This window comes from Aulonocara stuartgranti, assembly GCF_965226115.1.
Source record: "Aulonocara stuartgranti genome assembly, chromosome: 10".
Classification (NCBI taxonomy): Eukaryota; Metazoa; Chordata; class Actinopteri; order Cichliformes; family Cichlidae; genus Aulonocara; species Aulonocara stuartgranti.
Window position 1 is genome coordinate 2,231,995 of NC_138946.1, and position 22,634 is coordinate 2,254,628.

The window sequence follows — 22,634 nt, forward strand, 5'->3', positions numbered from 1 at the left end:
CCACCAAAGAAAGGGAGCAACAGCTCGACCAATGACAGGCGGGGATCTGCACAGCCTTATTTGCATACAGCGGAAATAAAAGAGAGTCGCTCTGCGCTGACGGGCACATTCTCTGCTGTGAAGTACCGACGAAGAAAAATGCCTGAACCCGCAAAGTCCGCGCCCAAGAAGGGCTCCAAGAAAGCCGTGACTAAAACCGCCGGCAAGGGCGGCAAGAAGAAGAGAAAGACCAGGAAGGAGAGCTACGCCATCTACGTGTACAAGGTGCTGAAGCAGGTGCACCCCGACACCGGCATCTCCTCCAAGGCCATGAGCATCATGAACTCGTTCGTCAACGACATCTTCGAGCGCATCGCCTCTGAGGCCTCCCGCCTGGCTCACTACAACAAGCGCTCCACCATCACCTCCAGGGAGATCCAGACCGCCGTGCGCCTCCTGCTGCCCGGTGAGCTGGCCAAGCACGCCGTGTCCGAGGGCACAAAGGCCGTGACCAAGTACACCAGCTCCAAGTAAACTGCAGCTCTGCTGCATCCACCCAACGGCTCTTTTCAGAGCCACTCACCTCTGCCGAGGAGCACATGTCCTGAGATTTTCCACTGTAGTTGTTTGATGATGATGATGATGATGATGACAAATCTTACACACTGTTTGACTCATAATTAAATGCTACACTGATGCAGTCTTGAATCTACGAATGACAGATGTGGTGAGCTGTGGTGAGCTAGCATCATCATACCCTGCGTTCTGCAGGGTATGATGATGCTAGCTCACCACAGCAGTCAACACTGTTTTTTCTTTAGACTGTTCCCCAAGGCTCTTGGGACTCTCCACTGGAGTGAAGGTTAAAATTCTCACCGGCTGCTTTCATTTACATGTTTTCATATGACACTGTTGGATACTACTATATTCTATGTGGAATTTTTAGAAAATACTCCATAATTCTAAGACAAAGCCATCATTAAAAAAAAAAACAACTTTCTACGACAGTTTTGCCCATTTCTGTTAATTTTGTTGTAAGTATTCCATGTCATAATATTCCTCTTGTTCTCCCGAGAAGGAACTGTAACCACATAATTTCCTTTGGGGTTAATAACATATTCTGATTAGGAATTTCTGAAAAAAATATTACATTAAAACACTGTTTTAACAAATTACTTTTTAAAAGACAAGCTTTTTGATAAAACTGCATTCTGCCCAATAATCACCTAAAGCTGGATTCATGGATGAAGAGAGCCGTACGGAAGATAAGGAAGGTCAAAGGACATGTCTGCTTTTGAGCATAGGTAGGGCCAAAATGGCAGCATTCACTACGCCCATTATGTGTAAAAAGTAATGTGTAAACTCGACCTGGGAAAGGAATAATCTGCTCATCTACACAGGTCTCAGCAGACTGAAGCTTTCTTGCACTCTGACAAGAGACGAGCTCATTTGTTAACATGATGAATCTTGAAGAATCTGTCATGAGTTATTTCATTGGCTATAATGAGATCAACTGAGCAGCTGATTTTGTTTCATGTAAAAAATAATTTCAACCCAGATTCAAAAGGGTTGAAATTGGATTGAGATAGAGCAAAGTAATGTGGTTTAGTGCACTTCTAGCAAATATACATCAGTCTGCTGAGATCATGGAAAGCCTGTGTAGATTGAGCAGATGTATTTCAGCTGTGCAAGAGAAACCAAATCCCCCAGTGTAAAAGATCGAGCTTTCACATTACTTCTAATCCATAGTGGATTGTGGGTGTTGTTACTTCGTCCCTAATCCGGCTCCTTGAAAGCTGGTTTACTGATTTACTCGTCCTCAAACATGTCACCTTCCTGCTGCAATGCCTGGATCTGCTCCACCTCATCTCCCAAAAGCTCAAAGTCTAACCCTCCTTCCACAAACTTGAATCAAATCCTTTCTAGCTCTTTCAGCCCTCAGCTTTTTGAAGTATTAAAAATGGAGGTTTTAAGTCCTGCTGTCCACCACAAAGGACAATGAATAAGTTTTATTGTGAAAGGGTTAAACTTATTGTACATCTATGACATCTTAATAAACCAAATTGAAGATTGTAATGTGGAAGAAACAATTTCATCTTTAAGAGAAACAATCTCTGAAAACAGTTATCACGTAACCTCCCTGATTGCCATAGAATGTGGAAGCTGCAGTGCCTGCCATTTTGACAAAAAGTTAATGTTCTCTGTTTCTGTTATTGTAAATGAATGACATTGCAAGAATGTGTACTGCGAATTTTTTCAGTGTATCTGTTTATATTTATATCTACTTACATTTTGGGTTTTAAAGCAGTAAAGACAGCAGGAATATTGTACGAGTTTTAAAGATGCATTTTCATTTGCAGTAAGTGCTTCAAGAACAAAATACAATGAAAAATGCTAGTTGTTTGAAAACAAAACAGACTTTGCTCAGACATCATGAGGAGGCTTTGGTGTGAGTCTTTATGATAGATGTGTTGATAGTTCACTGGTCTCCACATTTGATTTAGGCCAGGTGTTTAGACTGGATATCATCTTTGATGGAACCCTGTCAGGGATTTGTGTCCGACCTCGAATCATGTGTTAGACTAATGAGTTAATCACTATATTAAATCTTATTAAAAACAAATAAAGCTGAAATCGGTTCAGGTCCACACTGGGGCAGGAAGGTGGACGGGGCTCATGAAATTTGATTCACCAAAAAAAGAAAAAAAAGGCAGCTGTCTTCTATTACGTCCGCCACTCAGAGATAAGACTAGAGAGCTCGCGTGGGAGGTTATTCAACTTTGTTCGGTCAAAGAAGAAACAGTAACCATGAGTGGAAGGGGCAAGGGAGGCAAAGGACTCGGAAAGGGAGGCGCCAAGCGTCACCGTAAAGTTCTCCGCGATAACATCCAGGGAATCACCAAACCCGCCATCCGCCGTCTTGCTCGTCGTGGCGGAGTGAAGCGTATCTCGGGTCTGATCTACGAGGAGACCCGCGGTGTGCTGAAGGTGTTCCTGGAGAACGTGATCCGTGACGCCGTCACTTACACCGAGCACGCCAAGAGGAAGACCGTGACCGCCATGGACGTGGTGTACGCTCTGAAGAGACAGGGCCGCACTCTGTACGGCTTCGGCGGTTAAACTCATTCACACCAACTGAAAGAACTCAACGGCTCTTTTAAGAGCCACACACCTCCCTTTAAGAGCTTTGTTCTTTGATGTTTCTTATCTTGCTAATCTTCTGATTCCCAACTATGACAATTAAAAGGCATTTGATTTAATTAGTCTCACTAGTAAGGCATGTGGTAGTTACAAAGATTATCAAGGGGTCATTTGGCATGGTTGTCTCTGAACCTTCAGCCTTTTCAGTATGAAAAACGCTGGTGTAACATGGAAAAATGCAAGCAGTGACATGTTGTTCTCTAATAAGCCACACACCACGGAAGTATAGCTTCAGTGTGTTGTCTGCTAAAACTGATTAGTTCAAAATGCCATCATGAAAATTGTTGTCACGTGTTTTGTGGCTTTATTAAAGGATAGAATCAGAGGGACTTTGTTTATTCCCATGGGGGCAATTAAGAAACAACAGAGCAGCATAGCGTTGAAGATAGACCTGGCATAAACAGGCAGTAAGAGTGAGATAATAAATACTAGTGGTGTGCGGATCGATACTGAAATAAGGATTCTTCCGATACCAGCAATTTATGTTCTAGAATCGATTCTCATATTATAATATCGATATTTTAGTACTCTGGGGTAAGTTTGTTGTTTTTCCATTAAAATGAACGCAGTGGAAAGAAACTATACCATTCGGATCGTCTAATTTGGAAGGAACAACTTCCTCTTACGCCTTTCATAGTCATATGCAAAATACGGCTGTATAAATGTGTCGCAGCCCCTGGCGTGCACACTCACAACAATGGCTGAGCGCAAACAGAGTCATGTGTGGACGCGTTTTACCTCCACAAACAGCCCAGGCGTGGTTTGTGATGTATGTGGCAAGACAGTGAGGTGTTGTGGCAACACCACTGACCTCGTCAAACACCTCGGAGTAAATCACATCACAGAATATGATGAGCTTATGTTGAGGAACTGAAGAGGAGGACAGGGACAGGTGCTGCTAGGGCGAGACAGACGTCTCTCACAGACGCACAACGTCAGCTTTTTTTTTTATTTCTATATGATTATTCTGCATTATTAAGCAATGAAAACAAGTTGTCTGATGTCCTCTGATCATTATGAAGCAATATGGTTATGTTATTATTACAATTACATAATACAATTATATATTGTATTATGAAATGCAATGAAACATTAAGTTTTTGCACAGAGTATCGGATCAGTATCGCCGATACCCCCCTGAATTTTACTTGGTATCGGATCGGAAAGGAAATCAGTGGTATCGCACATCACTAATAAATAAATACGCAATATACACAAATTACAGTTTTGAAATTAAAGTGACTGAAAGGTGAATAATTAACTGAGTAAAGTGTCGGCAGTATAAAAAGAGTGTAGTTTATGTATATGGGTGTAGGGAAATGGTCTTAATCTGCTGGAGTTAAAAAGCAGAGTGGCTTTGGGGACAAAGGTGGCTCTCCTCCTTTCAGTCTTGCAGGAAATGCAGAGGTGTCACCCAGAGGGGAGCCATTGAAATGCGGGGTGAAGAATGTGAGAGGGGTCGTTGATGATTTTGGCTGCCTTTCTAAGGGCCTATTGGCTGAAAACCTGTGCCAGAGTTCTGACAGGCAGGCCAATGATTTTAGAGCACACTGCTGCTGGGTGCTGCAGTCTGTTCCTGTATGAAGGCTGAGGGAGTGGAACCAGCAGGTAATGGATGGTCATGATGCTTTCCAGGAAGGCGTAGTAAAAAAGTCATCATGATGGGTGTGCTGACTCCAAAGGAGCTGAGTTTCCCAAGGAGGTATAGCTGTTGGTGGCACTTCTCGAGAATCTCCTCAGTGTTGGCAGAGAATTTCAGAAGGTTATCAAAGATGGTCCCCAGGTATTTGTAACTCAACTACCTCCACTGGCTTCCCGTGGATGGTGGTGGTGACTGAAGCAGCCAGATCCCTCTGCCTACTGGAGAAGGTCACCACCATCTCTTTGGTTTTGCTCACGTTCAATTCAATTTTGGTGCTGTCACACCACTCTACAAACTCCTGCAGAGCGGCCCGTGGTGTTCTGAGGGGATACACAATTAAAGCATATATAGAATAATTAAACAACAATGATCTCTGGTTCAAATTCACAAAGATGGTGGTGGCACTTAAGTTGTTGCTGGAAATTCAAAGGATACTCATTTTGAGGCAGCATCTTAACCGTCACAGTTGTTGAAAGATGTTTTTTTTAAGCCTTTATTTTCAAGTTACATGGCAATTTACATCAAAGCACATGTCAAGACATAACAATTTGCAACACACACACAGAAAGAATAGAGATAAAAAAATACTCAAAATTATTTATCTATTCATATGTTTAAAAGATCCCAAGGTAAAGGACTATTGTTCTTCTGTTTTCTCCTCCTCAGATCTGGAAAAATGTTTTTACCAACAGCCTCATTACTAATCATTTTTTTTGTTTCCCAACCACTTTAGTTCTTGTTTTCCAAATGTGGGTATTAACAATACACATGATTAACCAGAAAAGCCATCTTTTACTATCAAACATTTTTCTTACTTTATAGCTTTTATGTTGTTATCAATGTCAAATCCCACCCTAGCCATTTGTTGTCTAATTTCTGTTCTATAACAAGATCACAGCAGATGTTCCAACGTTTCATCCCCAGCACACTGTGACTTTGGACATTCCTTAGTAGTAACGTAGAAGCTTCAATGGACTACTGCTCCAAAGCAGTGAAAGAGCAAAGAAAGAGCAACCCTGATACACCTTAAATATATGAATACATAATCTTTTAGGACGTGTTGCGTTGCAGCAAGTAAAGTAAAGGATTATATTTGTACTTTTTTTTTCTCTGATTAGAAATTGTACTACACATTTCTTTCAGTTTGATTTCCAATTAAAGCTGGACACAAACATATGTGGTTTGAGAAATCAGAACATGAACAAGTAACAATGAAGCAGCACAAATTCTCTTATGTCCCAAATACCTCTCTGTTTCCCTAAAACACTGCATAAATGTCATGAAACCTGCTTTCTCAGCATCACTGAAAGAGGGCTGTTGCCGAGGTTTCCTTTACTTTACATTGTGCGACTGCCAGTAACTTTTCACCCACTAAAGAAAGGGAGCAACAGCTCGACCAATGACAGGCGGGGATCTGCACAGCCTTATTTGCATACAGCGGAAATAAAAGAGAGTCGCTCTGCGCTGACGGGCACATTCTCTGCTGTGAAGTAGCAACGAAGGAAAATGCCTGAACCCGCAAAGTCCGCGCCCAAGAAGGGCTCCAAGAAAGCCGTGACTAAAACCGCCGGCAAGGGCGGCAAGAAGAAGCGAAAGACCAGGAAGGAGAGCTACGCCATCTACGTGTACAAGGTGCTGAAGCAGGTGCACCCCGACACCGGTATCTCCTCCAAGGCCATGAGCATCATGAACTCGTTCGTCAACGACATCTTTGAGCGCATCGCCTCTGAGGCCTCCCGCCTGGCTCACTACAACAAGCGCTCCACCATCACCTCCAGGGAGATCCAGACCGCCGTGCGCCTCCTGCTGCCCGGTGAGCTGGCCAAGCACGCCGTGTCCGAGGGCACAAAGGCCGTGACCAAGTACACCAGCTCAAAGTAAACTGCAGCTCTGCTGCATCCACCCAACGGCTCTTCTCAGAGCCACCCACTTCTTCTGAAGAGCACCTCCTTGTGGCCTTAAATGTAAAATAAGTTTGACAATCATCTACTCAATCGCAACTGTCGAATCGCCATTAAAACGTTTTTGTGTTGCTACAGTATATAACTGTCTTCCCACATACATCGCACACAGCATCATTTCTATGCTGAATGTAAATACATGATCTGTGAACAAAGTCAAGTTTGCGTGTTTTCTGTCTTGGCTTCTTATTGGCTGCACTCTTGCGGAGGAGTAGCGCACACACATGAATAGGAGGCAGAAGGCAATTGTAGTCCCTATTAACAGGGTACTGCCCACTATCCTGCTAAGTAGTGTTTACTTTTATCTGTATGTCGCATTTACGATTAAAAATAAATTTAATCAAATTAGATATTTATTTTTTCATATGGGAATTGATCTTGCAACATGAAACTACGGTATTGGAAGTATTGATATTTCAGGATCGCTCCTCATGCCTCAGCCAGTGAGTGAGACGGTAGACAACGGTGAGAAGGAGAGTCGTGCCACAAGAGCCAGCTCTCTGAAAACAGCCGAACTTTCCATCAGTAGTCGCAACTGTGGCTTACTGTTTTCCAAGTGCGTTAAATAATCCACATGGCAAACAAGAACAAACTTTTACTGTAAGTAAAATGCCTTCAGAATGTAAGACATGAACATGTCAACTTGTATCAAGTTAGAACAACAGGAAAAACTGGGCTTTGACAGTAAAACCGGTTTGACTCGGATCGCATTTAAAACCAAAGCAGGATCCACTTCATCTAAACAACAAACCCTTTCTGCAGGATTATTAATCTGATTAAGTTATAAAACAATTGAAGATATTTACTGTATGAAGAAAATTGCACATAAAAATAGCTGGACTGATGTCTACATTTCTTAACCTATCAAGATAAGCCTATCACTTTATTTTTCTTTACACTGGTTTGAATATCACTGTAGTGATATGTTGTTTCCGTGACATAAAAGTATTATATTTTACAATAATATATTATTATATAATATTTATTATTATAAAATTACACATGTAAGACATGAATCCTTACAATAACTACGTTATACAGAAGCCCAATAAAGGATTTTAAACAAAGGTCCATCCAGGCTGTGTTTATATTATTAACTAAACTAATTAATAATGACGACCGTTGTATTTTATTGTTCTAAAATTAGTCTTTAATCTTTTTTAAACGTACTTTTAATCTCGTATCCATAAAGGCGCACATTTCAACCGCCTTGAAGGGAGTGGTTTCCTTTAAATTTTCAAATTCTCTTGGTCCAATAGCTGGGCTGATCCCGAACACGCAGGATACTTGTCTGAACCAATCAGCGCTACCCTAGCGCTGCCTGTTCCTATATAAGCGCGCGAGTCACTCCGCTGAAATATTCGTCTTTTGCTGAGAAGACAAGTGACTGCATAAGGAAGAAAATGGCCAGGACCAAGCAAACCGCTCGTAAATCCACCGGAGGAAAAGCTCCCAGGAAGCAACTCGCTACCAAGGCTGCCCGTAAGAGCGCCCCAGCCACCGGAGGCGTGAAGAAGCCCCATCGTTACAGGCCTGGTACCGTTGCTCTGAGGGAGATCCGCCGCTACCAGAAGTCCACCGAGCTGCTAATCCGTAAGCTTCCGTTCCAGCGCCTGGTCAGGGAGATCGCTCAGGACTTTAAGACTGATCTGCGCTTCCAAAGCTCAGCTGTCATGGCTCTGCAGGAGGCTAGCGAGGCTTACCTGGTCGGTCTGTTTGAGGACACCAACCTGTGCGCCATCCATGCCAAGAGGGTTACCATCATGCCCAAAGACATCCAGCTGGCCCGCCGCATTCGCGGAGAGAGGGCTTAAACTGTTCTGAGACCAGTTTACACAAAACACAACGGCTCTTTTAAGAGCCACACATCTTCAGTAAGAGAAAAGGTTCGCGGTGGTTTTTTTTTTTTTTTTTTTTTTTTTTTTTTTTTATTTAAACTGCACTGGGTTATAACGAAGTGTTTGGGGAAAACACTTCATCAGATTGCCTGAAGCCTTATGTCACCCAGTGGGAGGCAATTGAAATTAATTACATAAGTGAATTTTCCATTACTTAAAATTGTTTTGTGATTGATGCTTATGACAAATATCTTAAGATGGCCAAGAAAAAAGGTTGGGTGTTTGTAGTGTTTAAGAACCAGACCTAGTCAAGTTAATTTGTTAGTACTTTACTGCAAAGGATGATCCTGCAGGAAGGGTGCTAAATGAAAAGGGGAAGTCTAAGATGCAAGTGGCAGGGAGTCTGTCAGAAGTTGCCCCACAAGATGTTTGTTTTTGTTGAATATGATGGAACGAAGAATTGCACTTTTTACCTCGTGGGATAACATAATTGAATAATACAAAATAAGCTCTCAAGTAAGACGGTGTGCATGCAGTTATCATTTCTTCCAAAAAATGCTAAAATAAAGAGAACGCTAAAACAAATTGCACACAGTGTGTACAAATTTCCTGCTCCGTCTTGGTCTCAGGATGTATAGAGGCAAGAATCAGGTGCACCCAAAGGGAATAAGTGCATTAGCACTTATTAGCTGAGCACGAAGAGGGAGCGTGAGAGACTAACAGAGCTGCAGTAGAGCATCACATATGGTCAATGGTAACTTTATTGTCCCCAGTAGGAAATTGATTTGCAGTCTGTCCGTACAGAGAGACAAAAACAGCCCAAATTTTATCATCAAAAATGTGCAGTGGCAACACCCTTATGGTTTAGTACAACAGCAGCTGGTATAAAGAGACACTCTTTGTCTTCACTGCAGGCACTTTACACCAACGACCTGAGGGAAGCAGCTGAAAATCAATCAAGAGAGGACCCTCTGAGCATAATATGACAGAGGTTGCCTTCCTCAGCACCTTTAGCAACTTGCAAGACCAAGATTATTGTTACTACAGGACTCAAGTCACAACATAAATGTAAAAGTTTTAGAAACCCATGGATTTTATTCTAAGTTAATAAACTGTTGCAACCAGCAGAGCATATAAGCAATAATTTTATATCTCTACAAAGTCAGCTTCAGGTGTTCCTTCATCTCACCAGGTGTATCAATTAGCAGATGAATTGAGGTAACGCCTGAAGAGTATTTCATTGACGCCGACATGCAGGGGTTGCACAAGATCATAACACTATTACAGGGGTATGGGCTCAAAATGTGGTCATAAATATTTTGTACTTGTAAATCGGTGGCACGGTGGTTAGCACTGTTGCCGCACAGCAAGAAGGTCCTGAGTTCAATTCCACCATCAGGCCGGGGTCTTTCTGTGTGGAGTTTGCATGTTCTCCCCGTGTTTGCGTGGGTTCTCTCTGGGTACTCCGGCTTCCTCCCACCGTCCAAAGACATGCAGCTTGTGGGGATAGGTTAATTGATTAATCCAAATTGTCACTAGGAGTGAATGTGAGTGTGAATGGTTGTCTGTCCCTGTGTGTTGGCCCTGCGACAGACTGGCGACCTGTCCAGGGTGCACCCCGCCTTTCGCCCTATGACAGCTGGGATAGGCTCCAGCGCCCCCCGCGACCCTGAAAAGGATAAGCGGAAGCGAATGGATGGATGGATGGAAATCGGTTTTGTATGTGTAAAAAAAATAAATAAATAAATAAAAATAATAAAAAAATTTGTGTATGCGTAAAAAAGATTTGTATGTGAACTTAGCCAACCCCCCCCCCCCCCCCCCCCCCCCCCCCGCAAGTTACAAGTACGAATTTTGACCCTATTTTTCTTCCTTTTGTCTGATTGGTCAATGTCATGTCAATCACAAATGTAACAATCCAATCAGAGAACAGATGGGTTTGGCTGTCGGAGGGGCGCTTTTTTTGAACTGCAGTCAAACACTGAGCTTCAGTACAGATTCAAGTTGCAGCTATTTATATGTCTTATCACCTTAAATCTCCACTCAAAGACACTCAAGTATCTTTGACAGTGTGTATATAGATGTATCATAAATAAGAGACAAATGTTGTTCCTTCAGTATGTTGGCATCACTAAATTTGGTTCAATGCTTACATATATGTATAAAAAAAACAAAATGTGCGAGCTGTGATAACTGTGTCTGATAGAATGAAGAGTAGACTGATATATGAAATATTCCTTTATTGGGTGTGAAAATCAGACCATGTCATAACTGCTTTAAGTCATACAGAATAGATATCAGAGCCTTAAACAGGCTGACGTCTGCTAAATGGGTCAAACTGGGCAGAAAGTCTACAAACACATAACATCCTTATAGAATATGATGTAACACTATAGATCAACTTAGCTCAGAATATATAAAGCATATAAACAGTTACAGCAATATGATGCAACAAACACAGCAGCTACTGATCCAAAATCCTCAAAGCTTCATAGAACTGAAACCAACATTTATTTTAGGTCCATTCTGCTGCTGATACAGACTTTAGGTTTCTGAACATTAAACTTGTTGCTGCCTTTCATAGTGTGTAACTTGAAGGCCCTGAGTACTCTGAGTACTTTCTCCCACACTGGAAACACTGGGAGGATCACATTATTTGAACATTACCTAATAAGACTGATTCAGCACAGACAGTTATGTTAAACTTTCCTAGCAGTCCTTCACAAACAGGGAACAGTCTGTCTATTCTCTCCATCTGTCAGCTGCTGCTGGCTCTTCCTCCTCCTCTTCCTCACACACTGCTGAGTTTGTCCTGGTGGATCATCAGGGCTGCAAAGCCTCACAGATGATGTGCAGCAGTGGGTCCCTCAGTCTGTCCTCACTCTGGACACTTGCAGTCGTCACACATGGAAATCAAATGTGTGATAAGCTGCAGGACTCAAACACAAGTGTAACTTATAAACACATGTTCATACTTTTATTCCACAATCAGAGAGAAAGAAACAGAGAGAGAGTGCAGGACAGACAGACAGGTGACAGTCTCAGGTGTACACACTGCTACACAACAGCACAGAGAAGCAGGATTTAGTGTTTGTGTCATTACGAGTGTAAACAAGAAGAGTTCCAGATGGTGCAGTGGACACATGTGTGACTGCTGTGATTAAAGCATCTTTCTTTCAGCTTAACGAGTGAACCGTCAGCTCGTTCAAACACACGTTAAAGTCCGTTTGGCTCGACACCACCGAACAGAGGCAGCAATATAACACAGCTCACATTAACAGTGCAGTGAATCCTGCTTGTGCCGTGATGTTCAGGACTGCAAACCGAGCAGCATCACTGACTTTCAGCTCGTTGTGTTTGTGGATATATGACTTTAATTATCCATAAAATCATCACATTCTCTGTAAGATTAAGGTCGACTATTGTATTATTATATTTTAAAGGCTTTAAAACCAAATTAATGCTGAACGTACAAACATCGCTAATGGCAAATAACTTAACCGACATGTGGCCAACAGTACTGTTTTAATGTTCCTCATTATTAAACATTTGCACATAAATAAGTGACATAATATTCAGTACTTAATTTTATCAGTTTACTCTTCGGCCGCTCCGCTTCTGCCGTCTGCGGCAAAATTATCCACACCGACTGCCGCGCTATGAATTGTGGGATATGTTGGGCCACGAAGTCTGCACCGCCACATCCTTAAAATTCAGGGAAATGAAGGACGCATGTGAGGGCCGCATTTCGAGCAGCCTTTGAATTGGGACAGCCTTCGTCGCGCCGCTGTGACGTAATCGGCCTTAAAATGCGGCCTTTAAGGCTGCAGACCCTGAATAGGGATACAGCCTTCAAGACATGTTGAGGAGGCCATTTAGCCATTTCAATCAGCTGTGTTGGATCAAGGACACATCCAAAACCTGCAGGACATTGGCCTTCGAGGCCTGGAGTTCGAGACCTGTGTATTAGAGCATAAGAACAAACTTAAACCTCCCATTATCCTTATTGTATTGTATTTAGTTAGCACAAGTTGGGAATGTTTTATTTAAACATCATTTATTTGGACTTTACATGGAAACCTGGTAACCTGCACAGTTTATTGTTGTTTTTAAGACTACCAATATAAGAGTCAGAGAGAGTCAATATGACTTAAGGGGAACAGATTTCTTAAAAAAAAAAACAAACAAGATAAGGACAAATATAAAGCAGAGATGTGTTTCTGTTAGAGGAGTTAACCTGTGGAATAGTTATGACAGTGATTAAAAAAGGTGTAGTTCATTTTCCTTGTTTAAAAATATGTTTAAAAATAGAGTATTAGAAAAATATATATATCAAGAATGAAAAGAGCAAAAAAACAAAACAACCCCCCCCCCAAAAAACCCCTCTTGATTCTTTTGCTTTGATGTAGTTACTTATCTAAGGTGGAAATTTTTTTTTCTTGTTTGTTTTGTTTTTGCTTTGTTTTATTATTTGTTTCGAGCCCTGTGTACAGGAGCTGCATGCAAAAAGATCTTTTGTTAAAAGGTTTGGCGTAATAAGCAAATGCTTCAGCCAATACCTTTTGATTAGCCTTGTCTCATGCTTTCTTGCTTTGTGGTAGATCTTTGTTCTGTCTTCACTGAGATATTTGAATGCTAATCAATAAAATCAAATAAAAAAAAATAAATCAAGACAGAACACAGTGTTTGTCTATCTATAGATCGATAGACTGCTGGATAAACATAGATAGATATAGATAAATATTCTCACACAGGCTCAAACACCTGTTAAAGTGAGATAATATTGAATGCCTGATATGAGGTACTGAGATACAAATTTAAAACCTTTGTTGGTTTGATGTTATCACTGACTCCTTGATGCTATTTTAGGTCATGGTGATAAATAATGTGTGTGATCTAAATGATGAGATTCAGTGTTAGGAATTTTAAAAATACACTGTAATAAATGTGAATGTTCAGAGCTGTTTTCGAGCTAGAATATAACAGAAGAGAAAACAAATATGCTTTCTGGTCCCTCATTGGGGAGATTCCAGTTTTCCAACTGCAAAGTAAGATGAAGAGTCCAGTTTCATACACAAGTAAAGAATATGTGTGTGTGTGTATATATATATATACATATATATATATATATATATGTATATATACTGTTATATATTTCAGTATTTCCAGGGTGAATTACTAAAATCGTTTATAGCATATCAGTTCGTACAGTATAAAACGGAAGTTAAATGTGAGGTTTGACGTCATCTCTAATCTGATTGGACGCTGTTTCTCACGATCCCTATAACCAATGAGCGAACACCTGAAGTAGTATATAAGGCTGGTATTGAAGGCGTGTTAGTTATACTTTTTTCCTGTCAAGAAAAGAGAAAACAAACAAGATGTCGGGACGTGGAAAAACCGGAAAAGCGAAAGCGAAGCCGAAAACTCGTTCCAGCCGCGCTGGATTGCAGTTTCCCGTTGGTCGTGTCCACAGGCTGCTGAGGAAGGGTAACTATGCTGAGCGTGTTGGTGCCGGCGCCCCGGTGTATCTCGCAGCTGTGTTGGAGTATCTTACTGCTGAGATCCTGGAGCTGGCTGGGAACGCCGCCCGTGACAACAAGAAGACCAGGATCATCCCCCGCCATCTGCAGCTGGCCGTCCGCAATGACGAGGAGCTGAATAAGCTTCTGGGGGGAGTGACTATCGCTCAGGGCGGCGTGCTGCCCAACATCCAGGCCGTGCTATTGCCCAAGAAGACTGAGAAGGCCAAATAAAATCCCACGACCACCTTTAATAAACTAAAGGCTCTTTTAAGAGCCACTCACAACCTCAAAGAGCAGCGTTTTCTTAGATTTTAGTAGTACAACAACGGTGTTTTCAGTTTGGCACTGCCAAATTGTTCATGTGAGTTTGATAACTTGGATTTTAAAGCCACAATATGTTTACATGCTGTATGTGCTCACGCTGGTGTACGACTTTAGCATAAAAGCTAATGAAACCCCACTCGGTCAGCATAGGCTGACTTGCGAGTTTGCTTGCACCCGTGGTCAGGGGTTTTCTATTACGTCCGCAGATCACTTGTAAAGACAGAGTCCGCTGCTGTGACTTTCATTCGACGTTATTCGTTCGAGGAAGAAACAGTAACCATGAGTGGAAGGGGCAAGGGAGGCAAAGGACTCGGAAAGGGAGGCGCCAAGCGTCACCGTAAAGTTCTCCGCGATAACATCCAGGGAATCACCAAACCCGCCATCCGCCGTCTTGCTCGTCGTGGCGGAGTGAAGCGTATCTCGGGTCTGATCTACGAGGAGACTCGCGGTGTGCTGAAGGTGTTCCTGGAGAACGTGATCCGTGACGCCGTCACTTACACCGAGCACGCCAAGAGGAAGACCGTGACCGCCATGGACGTGGTGTACGCTCTGAAGAGACAGGGCCGCACTCTGTACGGCTTCGGCGGTTAAACTCATTCACACCAACTGAAAGAACTCAACGGCTCTTTTAAGAGCCACACACTTTTTTTTTAAGAGCTTCGTTCTAATACGATGTACTATTTATAATATGGCAACAGTAGAAATCTCACATTTCGGGCATAGTCTTGATTTGCTGAACAAAGTATGTTAAACTATAACTGGTTCAGACACTTGCATTTTGTTTGTCTGTAAGCTGTAGCATTACATAATTGTTTAATCCAGTCAAAAAGGGATCTTGGGAATTTGTGTGTTCATCAGCATCATCCTCTGAAGGCGATATTCCCCTTCATGTCATAGAAGGGAATCATCAAAGAGCCAAGGGGTTTAGTTTCTCCCTCTTCCCTTTGATAAAAATACTTGTTACATTGTATACTACATCACAATAGAACATGTACAACTAAATACCTCATATGACCATGTATGAGTTGGATTTCTTTACCAGAATTCTCTTTAGGGTTCCTAAAGAGAATTCTGGTAAAGAAATCCAACTCTGGATGGTTCATCCAGTGCTCTGTAACTCCTTAACCTCTTAAGCCCCAAGAGGGTTTCTGAGCTTGCTGCTCAAAAATGTAATGCCCAAATTTAGTTGATTATTTCTCTGCAATTACAAACTGTCCTTACAATCTTGGTATCAAAATAAAGCTAACACTTGGGAAATTTCATCAGAGATGTAAATATTGAAGCAGATATTACTATGTATTACTGGAACACAGAAAAAGTAGATTTTTATTCTCGCCTAATTTATTTTTAGCATATAACCCTTTGAATAATATGCCTCAGATCACATTTGGTTCCAGAAATTCAGTAACCAACATATAAACATAATCTGTGCAAAGATTCATGTTTCTAAAGTGAAACAGTGAAAAATTACAGCCCTGTCAAGACATGAATATCCAGACGTTGTACAAAAATGTCCAATTTCGGCACACAATTGGACACCATGCCAGTTGATTTTTTTAGGTATTTAAAGAGCAGAAATTAATAAAATTTATTAACAGACCTAAAAATGCTTTTTTTTTAAATATATTTTTGAAGAATTAACCACACATTTACATGGTAATGGCCCTTTTCTGCCGTGTGCATAGAGCATTCAATTGGCCTCTGGCCCTTTAAACTCCGAGGGCCTGTAACTTTGGTTTCTTTTGGTCAATTAGCATGATTGACACCTCTTTTTAATCGTTTGAGCCAATAGATTCATACTAACGATGCTACGTTCACGTCACTTCAACCAATCAGACGTTGTGATGCTAAAACCCACGTGGGCCCAAATTTACTGCATGTGGCGTCTGCTCAGTCACGTGTCTGTAGGTGGGTCTAAAATGGAGGTTGTTGACGGAAAACTGCTCTGATGTGGTTAGGTAGGCATTGTAACTACTGTTAGTCATGTGGCTACAGGCTACCAGCGAAAATACCTGAGGAAATCGGGAAGGTAAGCCAATTTCTGTCTTAGCGCATTTGCGCCGCTGTGTGTTTTTGTGGTCTTCTTTTGCGGCTCATTCAGTGAATTTTGGTCTGATCGTGGTGAAACTTGGTGTGTGGAGTCAGTGATAGCCCTGGAAGCTAACCAACCTATCTTTAGCCGGTTACACAAAGTCTGAAGAATTTCTGGTTCGGTTTTGTTTGTTTAGCGGAGGTCTGCGCATTTACGAAACTGCTCGTTTAATCACGGCTTGTTTTCTGTGTGTTTGGTGTTTGTAGAAATGGTTTATATGACATTTTAGCTGAGATTCTGAGGTTTCTGTGGATACCACACATGTCTGGATTTATATTTCTCAACCCGCGTTATAACCGATTAAACGTGATCTCCTCCTTTTTGCCCTCTACCGGGGCGTGGGGCTTATTAAATAATAATAACTGGACGTCCATTATAGAAAAAAAGTAACAGAGACACTATATTCATAAATCTGGAAAAACTCAATGGAAAAAAGCAGCTACATTTTAGTTATTATTATTATTATTATTATTAGTAGTAGTAATATTAAATATGCTTATTATATACCTGTGATATTTATATTTAAATGTGAATAGAATAGAATTCAACTTTATTGTCATTGCACATGTCACAGGTACAAGGCAACGAAATGCAGTTTGCATCCATCCAGAAGTGCTTTAGCCGTGATATAGATATATTACAATATATATTAGCAATAATATAGATATGTAAGTATATTACAGAAATGGGTCTATTATGGTATGTTATCATGTACACGGTATGAGAGTATGTTATGAATATGCTATAACTATGTATGTAGGCTGTAGTGAGTATAAACTATGTACAGGCTATGAACAGGATATAAATTAAAAAAACTATACAGAAATATGAGATATACAGCTATACAGAAATGTGAACTATGCAAGTTCTAAACAGCTGTAGAATTAAAAATGATCGTATGTACAGAATGATTATTTACACATAATTATACAGTAGTGCAAGATAAGTGAGATATGTGGATAGTTTCTAGAGAGGCTGTATAAAGTGCTAGTGGTTGTGAGTGGTGGTTCAGTCCATGTTATTATTGTGTGTTTGAGGGTACAGTTGTCCATTGTGTGTATGTGTAGGTCGTTGTGGGTATGTGTATGTGGATAGTCATTGCTTCATAACATGTACTATTAGGTACATAAGCATCACCTCTGTGGCTAAAATTATCAGTGCAAGTCTGAAGCTCATCAGGTTTTTGAAACTCGAAAAGGAATGAGAATACAAAGAAAACTTAGACATAGATGAAAATATATGTTGGCTTCTAAAACAGAGAATGGGATACAGAGGGACCTTCAAATGCCTGCCTTCAAGTTGGAGCATCAAATGGCTTTTTTTTTCTGTAATTTGTAACATTTCTTTCTGTCATTGCCTCTCTCCACACATTTTCTTTCTTTCTTGTTTTCTTATGAAGCAGAAAGTTGAAAGAGCCCTATAAACCGGCCTGTCTTCTTTAAACCGTCACAACTTCCAATAGGCTTCCAATGTCTTCAAATCGCGGACTCAACAAGGCTCCGAGGGGCTCTTAATAATACAATTGTGTGTTATAATCCCCTGTAATGTTCAGTATTTCTCTCAATTCGTGATAAATGTTCTTAGCAAAAGAAACTTTTAAAGCGAACAGCTCCGGTATGAAGCCTGGCTGTCACCAGCCTCCACCTTCATTAGTGTGTTTGCTGCAGTCACAATATCTTCATTTTATTCCAAACTGACTGCCAGCAGGTGGATGTTTTCACTTTGAATGTGTAAAAGAACATGTGGCTCAGCTGGAAAAGTGATTTTGGTGCAGGTTTACTTGATTTGAAGTCCTTTTATGGGATAAAAGAAGGGGCGAAGCCGCTAAGCTCCGCTGTGACTCGCCGAGGTTTCGGAGTTTCAGAGAAAAACTGCAATAAGCACCGGGGCTCAGCATGGGCTAAATTTGAAGACACTCGTGCCCGCTTGTCAGCTGCTTTACTGTCAGTCCGCATCGTTGCCTCTTGAGCTACTTTTTAACGTGTTTATCTGGAAGAGAAAACACAGAACACGTTCACTCGGGCTGCAAGCGAGAGCGGCGCGCTGGATTGAGTCTCCACGGTTCTCATGTTGCATTGAAAAGGCGACTCCTGCTGCGAGTTTCTCATCTCGTCTCTCGGACTCCAGTTGGATCGCGAAAGCAGCAAAGAAAACAAAAGAAGGAAAAATGGCAGAAGTAGCACCAGCGCCAGCCGCCGCTCCCGCTAAACCAGCGAAGAAAAAGGCTTCCAAGCCCAAGAAGACCGGCCCTAGCGTCAGCGACCAAATCCTTAAAGTAGTGACCGCTTCCAAAGAAAGGAAAGGGGTGTCACTAGCTGCCCTGAAGAAGGCTCTGGCTGCCGGAGGATATGATGTGGAGAAGAACAACGCCCGCGTTAAGATCGCCATCAAAAGCCTGGTTTCTAAGGGCACTCTGGTTCAGACTAAGGGCACCGGCGCTTCTGGTTCTTTTAAGCTAGGCAAGAAAACCGCTGAGACCAAGCCTAAGAAGCCAGCGAAGAAGGCTGCTCCTAAAGCCAAGAAGCCTGCCGCTGCCAAAAAACCTGCGGCAGCGAAGAAGGCTAAGGCAGTAAAGAAGCCCGCAGCCGCGAAAAAGTCTCCGAAGAAGGCTAAGAAACCAGCTGCTGCCAAGAAACCCGCCAAGAAAGCCGTGAAGAGCCCGAAGAAGGTCGCCAAAAGCCCGAAGAAGGTGGTCAAGAAGGCGCCCGCAGCCAAGAAATCCCCGGCAAAGAAGGCTGCCAAGCCTAAAGCGAAAAAGACCGCAGCCAAGAAGAAGTAAGCTGTCATCGCTGTTACGTTTGAACTCAAAGGCTCTTTTAAGAGCCACCACAATCTTACAAGAGCCTGTTCCTAAAGCCATCAGTTATACAACTTTATTGCGAGGCATGTATAGCAGACAGAGCCTAGAGAGGAAGCAAACCTCTTCACATCTGCTATTATATTAATTAACGTTTTTAATTTAATTATTACTTGCACACACCAGCTAGCATCCTAGTAAAGATTATGTAGTACATCTGGTTTTTAATGCCAGCTTTGAAAAATGCAGAAACTGCATGTAAAACTTGCACCATAAAAGCAGCTTCTAGAAATTTAAGCATCCCCAAAAAATTAGATCCACTTAAGTGCTTACACAAAATATTTTTGGTATGCGTTTATGCATGTGCGCGTGCTGTAACGTCATTAAAAAGCTCCATGGCATGCTAGACTCCAGGAAAGTGGCCTCTTGGCTCTGCCCAATTTTAAAAACTGCTGTCAAGGGCTTTCTATTACGTCCGCACATCAGACAGCGAGTGGTAAGACCTTTATTTGACTTGTTATTGAAACAACTGAGCAAGATGAAAAGAGGTGTGCTGTGATGCGTAACATGGAATCACGTCCCTATTCTACAGAGAGTAAAGAGTAATACGAGTTAAAGGCAGTTAAGTATAATGAACGTGAATTAGAAAATATTAGCTACAGGTATAATGAATAATGTTTGATGGTGGGCACCAAAGTGAACTAAATAAATACACCTTTAAATAATTGGGTCAAAATATATATTTCATTAAAATAGGAAATCAATACATTTACTTATTATGTGTGCTGGGGATATACGATAAATTTTCAATAAAACAAATGTCCATTAAGTGATACATTGGCTTTCCATACAGAACCAGTGTCCAGGCTTGGTTCCTCTGAACAGTCCCATGTTCATTGACTTCCTGAGCTACATTGAGTCCTAATAATCAAATACGACAAACTTTTCTTTCCACCCCCCAAAATACATGTTCAAACCACCTTATCAATATCGCAGAGAATTGTCACATGATATCAAATACAGTGTATCAACTCAGCTGTGCAGAGGCAAACATAATGAAGTAGTTCATTTCAAGTTGTACATTCATGCGCCTCTTCATATTTTTGTCCACCAGAGGGCAGAAAAGCGTTAAAAAGCTTAGAGTAACTAACCCTTCTTCAATACAAGCTTCACTGCTTCGAATACCTTAATTTGGCCACCACTACGCTTAATAATGATGGCAATATTTTGAGCAAACCTTTTAATATTACCTTTTAATAGTGTCCTTTAATGGTTAAACTACAACAAATTCATTAAGACTGTTGTCTTCTTATCTCCAAAAGTTGATTCTGTTCATCTGGACGTAGCATTTTGTTGGAGAAACATTTCGTCACTCATCCAAGTGACTTCTTCAGTCTCAGCTGACTGCAGGTTCTTCGCCATCTTACAATGCTGTGATTGCAGCCATTCCCCAACTCTCTGTGAATGGTACTCATGGCTATTGATCAGTGGTCATGAGAATTTGCATAATTAAGATTGAGGAGCTGACCTCCCAGCCCATTGTTCCTTCACTGGGCTGGTTTCAGTCATTATGCAAATGTGCTGTTTATAAAATTTGGAGAAACCTGCAGTCAGCTGAGACTGAAGAAGTCACTTGGATGAGTGACGAAATGTTTCTCCAACAAAATGCTACGTCCAGATGAACAGAATCAACTTTTGGAGATATATTTACCTGGATGATTGAGCATCATCAATATGTTTTCTTCTTAATGTGTTTTAATGCTTTGTGTTTTAAATAGTGCTTTATATCCCTAAAATAGTCAGGGATCACTGTCAGCATCTCTGGGTTTTTATTAGAGATTTATTAGCATGTTTTAAAGCTCAGTTTTTAAGAATCTTATGATGTAACTACTGCCAATAAGCCAGACACAAAAGAGTCAGAAAAGAATCACTCTGAGGTCAACAAAGATTTGAATGGGCATGTGAAGCTGAGGATCAGCAGTTCTCATAGCTAGTAATCAAAATCAAATATTTAAGAAAAATTCAAGTGGGAATTTACAGGATGATATCTATATATAGTTTAAAATAGACAGAGTGTGTGTGTGTGTGTGTGTGTGTGTGTGTGTGTGTGTGTGTGTGTGTGTGTGTGTATCTATCTACCACCACTATGTGGTGGTAGATAGATACATCTACCACCATAGTGGTGGTAGACAAACAGAAGAAGACGGCCGTAGTGATCGATGTAGCGGTTCCGAATGACAGCAACATCAGGAAGAAGGAACACGAGAAGCTGGAGAAATACCAAGGGCTCAGAAAAGAGCTCGAGAAGATGTGGAGGGTGAAGGTGACGGTGGTCCCCGTGGTAATCGGAGCACTAGGTGCGGTGACTCCCAAGCTAGGCGAGTGGCTCCAGCAGATCCCGGGAACAACATCGGAGATCTCTGTCCAGAAGAGCGCAGTCCTGGGAACAGCTAAGATACTGCGCAGGACCCTCAAGCTCCCAGGCCTCTGGTAGAGGACCCGAGCTTGAAGGATAAACCGCCCACAGGGGCGTGCTGGGTGTTTTTATATATATATATATATATATATATATATATATATATATATACATACATACATACATACATACATATACACACACACACACAGTGACCTCCTTGGTTGTTTTCTGAACACCGTTGGCTACGGTGCTGGTATCCCTATCTGTAGTTACAGAGACCAGTGGTGTTATCCACAGACTTCACACATGGATTTGGTGAATGCATGGATTATTGTTCCTATAGCATTAATCAAAGCAGTACTTGAAATATCGTGATTTGCAATGTTGCCTCACAGGATGTTTCTGAGTTTTAATCCAGCTGCCTGCTGCTTTTCTTTCAGCAATTGCATGTTCTCCCTGTTGTTGCGTCCTGCAGTCCAAACACTGGTTAGTTTAATTGGTGATTCTAGATTGACTGTAGCTGTGAATGAGGGTGTCTGTTTCTCTGTGTCAGCTGTGCAGCTCCCCCACAAAGAATAAATGTACAGATTCAGTGAGTGCTGTTCTTCAATCTGCAAAAGCCATTCATTCATTCTCAGCTATCACACCTCAGACAAAGAAACCCTGGTCAAGGTGTTGGTCTGTCTCAGGATGGGGCTACAGATTGTGTGGAACTAAGTTTAAACGTATGTTTATTTGAGTTGTTTATGATGCTTATGACAATGCTGAAGCTCGGAACTGGGAATCAAACCAGAACGCTAGAGGTTACTTGATGCTTTCATCTTCTTTCCTCTGGTCCCTTCTTCAGAGCAAATAT

At 41.5% G+C, this 22,634-nt stretch overlaps 6 protein-coding genes across 6 annotated transcripts; all 6 read left to right on the forward strand.

The window, feature by feature from the left end:
• Positions 1–100: 100 nt before the first annotated feature.
• LOC309715991 (histone H2B 1/2) lies at positions 101–2,402 on the forward strand. Its single transcript, XM_082549537.1, has one exon. The coding sequence runs from the start codon at positions 139–141 to the stop codon at positions 511–513; it is 375 nt and encodes a 124-aa protein (XP_082405663.1). The 5' UTR covers positions 101–138; the 3' UTR covers positions 514–2,402.
• Positions 2,403–2,729: 327 nt separating this feature from the next.
• On the forward strand, positions 2,730–3,242 carry LOC309714983 (histone H4). The gene has a single exon (XM_082547750.1). The coding sequence runs from the start codon at positions 2,788–2,790 to the stop codon at positions 3,097–3,099; it is 312 nt and encodes a 103-aa protein (XP_082403876.1). The 5' UTR covers positions 2,730–2,787; the 3' UTR covers positions 3,100–3,242.
• A 2,995-nt stretch (positions 3,243–6,237) lies between these two features.
• On the forward strand, positions 6,238–7,062 carry LOC309716227 (histone H2B 1/2). Its single transcript, XM_082549905.1, has one exon. It carries the CDS (start codon positions 6,329–6,331, stop codon positions 6,701–6,703), a length of 375 nt encoding a protein of 124 aa, XP_082406031.1. The 5' UTR covers positions 6,238–6,328; the 3' UTR covers positions 6,704–7,062.
• Positions 7,063–8,159: 1,097 nt separating this feature from the next.
• LOC309716098 (histone H3.2) lies at positions 8,160–9,691 on the forward strand. The gene is made up of 2 exons (XM_082549701.1): positions 8,160–8,669; positions 9,536–9,691. Exon 1 carries the CDS (start codon positions 8,187–8,189, stop codon positions 8,595–8,597), a length of 411 nt encoding a protein of 136 aa, XP_082405827.1. The 5' UTR covers positions 8,160–8,186; the 3' UTR covers positions 8,598–8,669; positions 9,536–9,691.
• Positions 9,692–13,985: 4,294 nt separating this feature from the next.
• On the forward strand, positions 13,986–14,382 carry LOC309715195 (histone H2A-like). The gene has a single exon (XM_082548090.1). It carries the CDS (start codon positions 14,003–14,005, stop codon positions 14,375–14,377), a length of 375 nt encoding a protein of 124 aa, XP_082404216.1. The 5' UTR covers positions 13,986–14,002; the 3' UTR covers positions 14,378–14,382.
• A 344-nt stretch (positions 14,383–14,726) lies between these two features.
• LOC309715614 (uncharacterized protein) lies at positions 14,727–21,880 on the forward strand. Its single transcript, XM_082548857.1, has 3 exons — positions 14,727–15,056; positions 15,525–15,583; positions 18,646–21,880. The coding sequence occupies exons 1-3, from the start codon at positions 14,750–14,752 to the stop codon at positions 19,339–19,341; spliced, it is 1,062 nt and encodes a 353-aa protein (XP_082404983.1). The 5' UTR covers positions 14,727–14,749; the 3' UTR covers positions 19,342–21,880.
• The last annotated feature ends 754 nt before the right edge of the window (positions 21,881–22,634 follow it).

Coding starts and splice junctions, on each gene's coding strand:
- LOC309715991 (XM_082549537.1), top strand. CDS start 139: ATGCCTGAACCCGCAAAGTCCGCGCCCAAGAAGGGCTCCAAGAAAGCC.
- LOC309714983 (XM_082547750.1), top strand. CDS start 2,788: ATGAGTGGAAGGGGCAAGGGAGGCAAAGGACTCGGAAAGGGAGGCGCC.
- LOC309716227 (XM_082549905.1), top strand. CDS start 6,329: ATGCCTGAACCCGCAAAGTCCGCGCCCAAGAAGGGCTCCAAGAAAGCC.
- LOC309716098 (XM_082549701.1), top strand. CDS start 8,187: ATGGCCAGGACCAAGCAAACCGCTCGTAAATCCACCGGAGGAAAAGCT.
- LOC309715195 (XM_082548090.1), top strand. CDS start 14,003: ATGTCGGGACGTGGAAAAACCGGAAAAGCGAAAGCGAAGCCGAAAACT.
- LOC309715614 (XM_082548857.1), top strand. CDS start 14,750: ATGAGTGGAAGGGGCAAGGGAGGCAAAGGACTCGGAAAGGGAGGCGCC. Junction 15,057..15,524: donor CACTCTGTACGGCTTCGGCG/GTTAAACTCATT, acceptor AATTCTCTTTAG/GGTTCCTAAAGAGAATTCTG. Junction 15,584..18,645: donor GATGGTTCATCCAGTGCTCT/GTAACTCCTTAA, acceptor TGCATTGAAAAG/GCGACTCCTGCTGCGAGTTT.